Genomic DNA, 8,838 nt, shown 5'->3' with positions numbered 1-8,838 from the left:
ACAAATCCCTGTTTTATGAAATCTTTAACTTTTTATATGAACTTTTTAAAAGTATAATATAAGTAAAATTATGATTAATATGTTCTTAAAGATAGATAGAATAAAAATAATGAGATCATATTTTGTTAAATAAAAAATTGTCCTAAAAGATTAATATTTTGAGACTTACTTTTATTTTTTAAACTCATTTTATGTTTAATAAACAATGTATTAAACAAATTAACCTAATTTTCAAGAAGAGAAGGTTGTTATTAATACCACCACATATTTTACATGAATGGATTTGTGAGTGGTTTTAAGGATATAAATAGTTAATTAATTAACCCATAAGCAATAAGATTTGGTTTAAGAAATTAAAATATGCCCGCATGGAGGATATACTAGTTCTACTTAATTAAAAAAAAAAAAAATTATTTTTTAATTTGAAATTTATATTACAAAACATTTCAATTCCATATAAACATTTTATGTTAAAAAAAGGATTCTATAGATTGAAAAAAAGAAGAAGCAATCTTATAAATCTCGATAAAACTAGTTAGAAGATGAAGTGGAGTAGTCTGTGTCTGTGATATGGGGGAAGCTGTGAACTACCCATCTGTAAAAATAAATAAATTAAAAATTGAAGTTTTCAATACTGGTTTGGCCTAATCGTCCTCTCTGTATCTCCTCCTTCGACTTCGGTTTCTCCGCGCAATAACCCTCTTATTATTACATTATCTTTCTATTGCATGTAGCTAGCTAGTATTGATCTTTCAATCCCCACACCAAAAACCCTTAATGGGTTCAGTCAATTTCTCTCATTTTCGTCTTTCATCGATAAAGATTAAGTGATCTCAGCACCCTTTTTGCCCGCGTTTCTTTGTCATTCCACAAACATGGCAAATGCATCTGGGTTGTTTTCCCCAGCAGTCCCCAGTTTGAGGAAGCAGATTTATCCTTCTATTAGCATATATCGATCTGATTTAATTTCTGCCCAAGTATTCACCAAAAGAGTAGTATGCTCCAGCACCATTGAACTGGGTTCTGGTCTGTCTCCTTCAGAATCTCGACTCCCAAAGTAAGTTTCTTCTTGTGCAGTATGCATATCATTGTATCCATTGATGATTTTGGAGTGAATTGTTATAACAGGATAGTCAGTAAAGGCTGCAAACTTGTTGGATGTGGCTCTGCAGTCCCAAAACTTGAGGTTTCTAACGATGATCTTTCCAAATTCATTGATACTTCAGATGAATGGATATCTGTACGCACAGGGATCCGTAAAAGGCGAATTCTGTCTGGTAAGCTATTATTATTTACTTGGTTCAGAAATCATTTAGAGTTTCTTCAATCTGAACTGTTTGTGTTTGATACCATGTTTACAGGACAGGAGAGTTTGACTGATTTAGCTGTTGAGGCAGCAAAGAAAGCCCTCTTGATGGCAGAGACTGATCCTGATGATATCGATCTGATTATACTATGTACTTCAACCCCTGAGGATCTGTTTGGTGGTGCCCCTCAGGTAATGTAATGTAATGTAATGTTGTCTCTCATTTCTAAGAATCTGGAAAGTCTGATCACATTTGTGGCTTAATTAATTGTTGGAATCATGTAGATTCAGAAGGCACTAGGCTGTAAGAAGAATCCACTTGCGTTTGACATTACAGCTGCTTGTAGCGGATTCATTCTTGGTCTTGTTACGGCTGCAAGTTATATTCGAGGTAATTGAAATGCTTTTCTGTTGTTGATTTTCACTGCCATGAGATGATAATGTTCTGAAATAAGTAGAATTTTTCAGGAAGTGGCTTTAATAATGTTCTCGTTGTTGGGGCTGATTCTCTTTCGCGAATTGTGGATTGGAACGATAGAGGGACTTGTATTCTTTTTGGAGATGCTGCTGGTGCTGTTCTAGTTCAGGTACAATTGCGTGTTTGTTTTTCTTTCATTTCCTAGGTTTCGCCTAATAACTTCATTTTGCAGTCTTGCAGTAGCGATGAGGATGGTTTATATTCATTTGACTTGCATAGCGATGGCGAAGGGCAAAGGTTTTCTTTACTTTTAGCTTTTTATAAGTAAATCTTTGGGGGAGGCAAACTATGTATCATATCTTTCTTTCATTGATTGCAGGAACTTGAATGCAAAAATGAAACAAAATGAAGTAGATGATGGTTTAGGCAGTAATGGTTCGGCCTTAGGGTTCCTCCGACGAAGAAGACCATCATCTTATTCGGCCATCCAGATGAATGGTAAGGAAGTGTTTAGATTTGCAGTTAAATCCGTGCCACAGTCAATCGAGTCTGCTCTTGGAAAGGCAGGTCTAACATCTTCTAACATTGATTGGTTGCTGCTTCACCAGGTATCAACAAAATGTGATTATGAAATTTTATAGAACAGAAAATAAAAATAAAAGAATTGAAAGATTTTGATTTGGTGATATTGATGAAACAGGCAAATCAGAGGATTATTGATTCGGTTGCAACTAGATTAGAAATACCAGCAGAAAGGGTGATTTCGAACTTAGCAAACTATGGAAATACGAGTGCTGCATCAATTCCGTTGGCTCTGGATGAAGCTGTTCGGAGTGGGAAGGTTCGACAGGGCCAAACCATTGCAGCTTCGGGGTTCGGGGCTGGTTTAACATGGGGTTCGGCTATTGTAAGATGGGGATGAATGATGATTGAGATGATTATGGAGGAGGGAAGAAAGAAAATCAAATACTTTTTATCTTTTTAGTGTTTGAGTTTGATAGATCTTGTTTCACCATTTCAGACATTTTGCATCAATCATATATTTAGTAAAGATGTTAATTTTTCTGTTATCAATTTTGGCTTATGTATGATCCATCTATCAAATTGGAACAATATTAGGCTGAAGTGTCAGTCTATAACATTAAACTCTGCAAATGGAATAAAACATGGATTGTAACTAAAGGTGAATTGTGATATGACCATGTTTTGCCTGTTTTGTTGTCTCCCAAATCCCAACTGATGTTAAGAAAATATAGTTTTTAAAACTAGTTGAATATCAAATTTATTCATGAATTTGGGTGAGGGTATCAAATTTATCCACAAACATGTCTTTTTTTGTACCCTTAGTTATTTTTTTAATCACTATGCCACAAAAAAATTCAGTAATAACAATTATTATTTAAAATTTAACTACTCAACAACTAAATTATTAAATGAGTTAATACATTTTTTATAACATAACTTTCAATAATATAATTTATTTTCTTTGTTATTTTATTTTTGAAAAATATTTATTCTGTCTGTTATAAATGAAACACGAGTTTTCAAAAAGTCATAAAATACACTCGAAACACAACCAGATTAATTATTTGAAAAATAACAATAAAATATTTATATTATTTTTTTAAATAATTTATATGTATTATTGTCATTTTTTAATAAATATATATTATTTAAAACTTTATACATTTGTCAACTAAAAAATATATATATATTTTTTAATATAAGATAATAATATAATATTTCTTTTAACTTGTTTTATTGGTCCTGCAGAAACACTATTTAATTATTGAGGAATGATAAACTCAACGACAAATTCAACAAAAACAGGTCCACGAATCCGACGTGCAAGGGCGGAGCCATGTATAACTTCACCTGGACTATAGCCCGAGGGCTTTTATATAATTTATTATATATTAATAAAATATTGGCAATGCTGAAAGATTTTTTTTGGTTAAAATTAAGAATTCAGCCCGGTGGATGAATGTAGTCATACATAATTATTTTTACGGGGTGAGTATATGGAAGGAATCAATTATATCAGATATTTTAAAAAATAAATAAGTAAATTGAAAAAAAAAAAAAACTTAATTCGAGTTGGGAGTTTTTAAAAGAAAATATTTTTAGCCCGGGTAAATTTTAAATCCTGGCTCCGCCCCTGCTGACGTGTCTGTCAGGTTGTCCCCATGTCTCGAAAGCGCTCATTTCGGGAAGATTTTTTTTTTGTCCTGAAATTGCTGTTTGGGGACCCGAAATGACCGTTTCAGGACATTATGAAGCTGTTTCGGGACCTGAAATAAACATTTCGGAACATTTTGAAAATTTTCTCTCTCCTATCCACATGTCATGCCATGTTGATTCGTAAATTTACTTTTGTTAAGTTTATCATTTTTCTTAATTATTTATCGGTTTGAATTTTGTTTTCAATTAAAGAAAAATAAGATAAGTCAATGACAAATTAATATAATTTCTAAGAGGGTACAATGTCAATATTGGTTATTCTTAATTTAAAACAATTTAAGTTTTAGGGAAAATTATGATATTTAAGTTATTGCTAACTTTCCATATATATATATTTGAAAATTATATATATTAAAGTAATTAGTGAATTCGAATTTAATTTAAATGAGAAATTATATATAAAATTAATTTTAAAAAAATAATATATATAATTTAGATATTAAGTAGTAATTAAATATAGTGTTTAGTTTAGTTAATAGAAGTTTGTGGTAGTGGTTGTTTGAAAAGTTGTTATGACCAACATTTGCTCTCTGTTGATGATCTAAATCTAAATCTAAACTACATTCCCTAATAATAATATATATAAATATGTTCTTAATTAATCACTTCGTTAATTAGTTCCTTCCAAAACAAACAAACAAACAATTACTATGGGAATCTCAAACCCATTTCGCTCCTCGTCCAGCCCCGAGGATGAGTCCCTCATCATCACCCACCATTACAATCCCCTTTCCGACACCACCGACACCGGCGATCAGGTGCAGGACTCCGACACACGTGCCAAGGCCACAATCCTGTTCTCAACTCTGTTCATCTTTGTTGGGATCGTGGCCCTGGCTACTCTGGTGGGAAGGGACCCGAGATTCACAAAGCCCGACCCCCAAATAAATAATGTCGTGGCACCTGGGGTGGCGGAAGGCGTTTCAAAAAAGTCATATGGCATCCCATTGGGTGCTGAAACGTCGCAGAAGAATTCGTGGACCAAACATACGTTGGCTTGGCAACGGACGGCCTTCCATTTTCAACCCAATAAGAACTGGATGAACGGTATTTTTTTTTTAAAACTAATTATCCTTCACAAATATATATCAAGTAACCGGGCAGTTTATCGATCCTTTAATAAAGATTTAATTAATTAGTTGTTATTAGAATGGCTCAAAACCCGTTAGGTAGTTTTAAAGGTTTTTAAAATATAATTTTTTCCTATTTTTCTTTTCCTACATTATTTAAGGGTGGAAAATACACTCTTTATGGCTTAGAAGAAAAATCAGTTTTACCCCATTTTTTTAATTTACTTATTCTTTGAGGGTAGACTAGACTTAGACTGGCAAGTAGCTATAAAAAATAATAATAATAATTTTGAAAATTAGTTTAAACATAATAACACAATAATATAAATGTGCACTGTATTATGAAATATATTCAAAACACAACAAAATTAATAATTTTAGAAAAACAGTAAAAAATAAGCAAAAATGCACGAACAAACATAACATAAAAATTAGCGTTAACGAGCTCAAAGATGCTCAAGAAAATCAATGAATTCACTAACCGAGTTCGTGGTTTTATCCAAACATCTCAACAATCAACGATTGACTCAAGAATCATTCGCTCAATATCAATCGTGTTCCAAAATATGCTACAAATAAAAGTTATTCCTTGAAAAAAAAATTAATTTATGAATTAATATACTTTAATAGTTATAGCTAATAAATATAGTTTAAATTTCTTCTTAATTAACATTTTTTTCTTCCTTTTTAATGTGTTTCCTCTTATTGGTGATGTCCGGCTATTCATGATATAATCGCTCATTTTCCACTACGGCAGACCCCAACGGTAAGAAACATATATATGTTTAGTAATTAATTAATCCTATTCTCAATAAATATTATATGTTTGTTTAAGGCCCACTTTACTACAAAGGATGGTACCATCTTTTTTATCAATACAATCCAGAGAGTGCAATGTGGGGCAACATCGTTTGGGGACACGCGGCATCCACCGATTTGATCCACTGGATTCACCTTCCAACGGCTATGTACCCCGACCAATGGTACGACAGCAACGGTGTCTGGACCGGCTCCACCACTAAACTCCCCGACGGCCGTTTGGTCGTTCTCTACACCGGAGCCACCGATGATTTCGTGCAGGTCCAAAATCTAGCCTACCCCGCCAACCTGTCAGATCCCCTCCTCATCGATTGGGTCAAGTACCCCGGTAACCCGGTTATTGAACCCCCTCAAGGTGTCCGTGACCACGATTTTCGTGACCCGACAACCGCATGGCTTACTCCCCAAGGCAAGTGGCGGATCTCAATCGGGTCGAAGCATAATCGAACGGGTATTGCCTTATTATACGATACCGAAGATTTCAAAACGTTCGAGCTACTAGGCCAGATGCTCCATGGGGTGTCGGGCACGGGTATGTGGGAATGCGTGGACTTTTATCCGGTTTCCAAAACTAAGAAAGTCGGGTTGGATACGTCCGAAAACGGAGACGATGTAAAGCATGTGGTCAAGACTAGCCTTGACGATGATAGAAATGACTATTATGCCCTTGGTTCCTACGACGATAGTGGAAAATGGACCCCGGATGATCCTAAAATTGACGTTGGGATTGGACTTAGGTACGATTATGGGTTGTTCTACGCGTCAAAAACTTTTTTCGACGACGACAAAAAGAGGAGGGTATTATGGGGATGGATTCCCGAGAGCGATAGCGTAGGAGCCGACATTAAGAAGGGTTGGGCGTCTCTTCAGGTTTAATTTGCGAATATATTATTTGTAACTCATGACTATGGTACTATTATTCGATAGAAAATGAACAAATATTGTGTGACAGGCTGTCCCTCGAACGGTATTGTACGATAAGAAAACCGGGAGCAACTTGTTACAATGGCCGGTTGAAGAAATTGAGAAGTTGAGGTCTAAAAGTTGGGAATTTAACCATGATTTAGAACCGGGTTGCGCCGTGCCACTTAAAGTCGACGACGCATCCCAGGTTCAAATATTAATATCTTTAATTTAAATAATAATAAATGAAACTTAATTTGTAATAATTATAATAAAACCATGCATGCATATTGCATGCAGTTGGATATTGTAGTGGAGTTAGAGTTAGATGAAGAATCTGTGAAGAGGGCAAATGTGGAAACTGAGCCTTCTGACAGCTGTCAAGGGATTGGAGGAGGATCATCCAAACGAGGTGCATTGGGGCCATTTGGTATAATGGTGTCGGCTGATAAGGACTTGTTTGAGTACACCTCCCTTTACTTTTACATTTCCAAATCAAGCAATGGCGATCTCAACACCTTTTTTTGCACTGACCTAACAAGGTCTAACTAGCTAATTACATGTTTAATATATTCTATATATAATTTACATGTTATATATTTAAACAAACATTTTTCATTTTGGATCACCAGGTCTTCGGAGGCAAGGGATGTGCTGAAGCCAATATATGGAAGCATTGTTCCCGTTCTTAAGGGCGAGAAATTAACCATGAGAATCTTGGTAATATTTTTTGTTTTTGTTTCTAATCGATCGCGATAATTGACGCGAAATATTTGCATGCATTTAGGTGGACCATTCGATAGTAGAAGGATTTGGTCAAGGGGGAAGAACATGCATAACATCAAGGGTATATCCGACAAGAGCATTATACGACAATGCTCAGATCTTCTTGTTCAACAATGCAACCGATTCCAATGTTTCATTCTCGCTGAACGTTTGGCAAATGGATTCCTCCGTTATCCCCACCTCATCCTCCTCTCGTTTGCCCGCAAATCTTTTAAGTTTCTTATTTTTATTTGTCATATCATCGCTCTTTTCTTTTTATTTCATATAGTTTAGCTTCTTATTCTCGTCTAAATTTCTAACTATACCAAACCAAATATTTGTTGGTGGTGGTTATTAAGTTGGATGCGCGACTCTATCAAATGATTCGAATGCGAGACTAATTAATTGACCGAACGAGAAAATAGCCCATTTTTGTTTTAAAGGATCATAAACCTTTTTATTGTCATTTCCCATTAATTTTAATTACTAGTTTATTTATTATGAAATGCATGGATTAATTTTACTTAATTAATTAGTTCAGGCATAATTATTATAAGTAATAATGTGAAGAACAAATTAATGAGAAAGTAGACGGCGGAGATGACGGTGTTTGGGTCCCAATTAATTAATTAATTAAATTAAGCAAACTTGGATAAAAAGTTAATTTGCTGGCAATCATGTGGCGCTATCAAAGGATCTGATCAATCTTTATTAAAAATATAATATTTGTTTCTCTTACCTTGACCCAAAATTATGTTCTTTTGACATATGTTATTTCACTGACACATTTACCTATATACAATACTTAAAAAAACCTTGTACAAGTTAAAGAAATTATTATAAAATACAATTTCAATACTTACAAACAACTATTTAAAAAGAATAGAAGAGTCTCAAACAATAATAAACTTGTTTTTAAAGTATCATCAACCCAATAAATAAAATTCAAAATGCAATGAATTATAAGAAGAATATAATTAGTTTTAATAATAATAAAAAATTAATAATACAAAAAGCAATGGGCAATGGTAGCGTACTGGGCTGGCCGGAATATTTGTATTTATTATTATTATTTTATTTAATAAATGTGATATTGTGAACTGGACATTAGCTGGCATCCTTCAATATCTCTCTCTCCTCCACCACCGCATTTTCTCTCTCTACCCTTTTTTCCATGTACGCGCGTTTGGTTTCATTATTACTAAAAATAGCCCCACCTTTCCACAATTGTCTTTCTTATAGTACCGTTGTCTTTAGTTTTCAGCTCCATTATGTATTTATGTTCATGTACTGAGCATTCATTTTATTGGTTTCCC

At 34.0% G+C, this 8,838-nt stretch overlaps 2 protein-coding genes across 2 annotated transcripts; both read left to right on the top strand.

Moving 5' to 3' along the window:
* Positions 1–538: 538 nt before the first annotated feature.
* LOC124945982 (3-oxoacyl-[acyl-carrier-protein] synthase 3 A, chloroplastic-like) lies at positions 539–2,920 on the top strand. Its single transcript, XM_047486525.1, has 8 exons — positions 539–1,057; positions 1,129–1,277; positions 1,362–1,498; positions 1,592–1,697; positions 1,775–1,893; positions 1,957–2,021; positions 2,104–2,332; positions 2,425–2,920. The coding sequence occupies exons 1-8, from the start codon at positions 876–878 to the stop codon at positions 2,644–2,646; spliced, it is 1,209 nt and encodes a 402-aa protein (XP_047342481.1). The 5' UTR covers positions 539–875; the 3' UTR covers positions 2,647–2,920.
* A 2,956-nt stretch (positions 2,921–5,876) lies between these two features.
* LOC124910144 (acid beta-fructofuranosidase 2, vacuolar-like) lies at positions 5,877–7,516 on the top strand. The gene is made up of 4 exons (XM_047450759.1): positions 5,877–6,724; positions 6,807–6,965; positions 7,058–7,299; positions 7,390–7,516. Exons 1-4 carry the CDS (start codon positions 5,930–5,932, stop codon positions 7,514–7,516), a joined length of 1,323 nt encoding a protein of 440 aa, XP_047306715.1. The 5' UTR covers positions 5,877–5,929.
* The last annotated feature ends 1,322 nt before the right edge of the window (positions 7,517–8,838 follow it).

Source organism: Impatiens glandulifera, chromosome 7 (genome assembly GCF_907164915.1).
Source record: "Impatiens glandulifera chromosome 7, dImpGla2.1, whole genome shotgun sequence".
NCBI classification, from domain to species: domain Eukaryota; kingdom Viridiplantae; phylum Streptophyta; class Magnoliopsida; order Ericales; family Balsaminaceae; genus Impatiens; species Impatiens glandulifera.
The sequence above is the reverse complement of the archived record's forward strand: the minus strand, read 5'-3'. Positions and strand labels throughout refer to the sequence as shown.

Excerpts from the sequence above, each read along its gene's own strand:
- LOC124945982 (XM_047486525.1), top strand. The coding sequence starts at position 876 with ATGGCAAATGCATCTGGGTTGTTTTCCCCAGCAGTCCCCAGTTTGAGG. Across the intron at positions 1,698-1,774 it reads GGCTGCAAGTTATATTCGAG|GAAGTGGCTTTAATAATGTT; the intron begins GTAATTGAAATG and ends AGAATTTTTCAG. Across the intron at positions 2,022-2,103 it reads AGCGATGGCGAAGGGCAAAG|GAACTTGAATGCAAAAATGA; the intron begins GTTTTCTTTACT and ends CATTGATTGCAG.
- LOC124910144 (XM_047450759.1), top strand. The coding sequence starts at position 5,930 with ATGTGGGGCAACATCGTTTGGGGACACGCGGCATCCACCGATTTGATC. Across the intron at positions 6,725-6,806 it reads AGGGTTGGGCGTCTCTTCAG|GCTGTCCCTCGAACGGTATT; the intron begins GTTTAATTTGCG and ends ATTGTGTGACAG. Across the intron at positions 6,966-7,057 it reads AAGTCGACGACGCATCCCAG|TTGGATATTGTAGTGGAGTT; the intron begins GTTCAAATATTA and ends TATTGCATGCAG.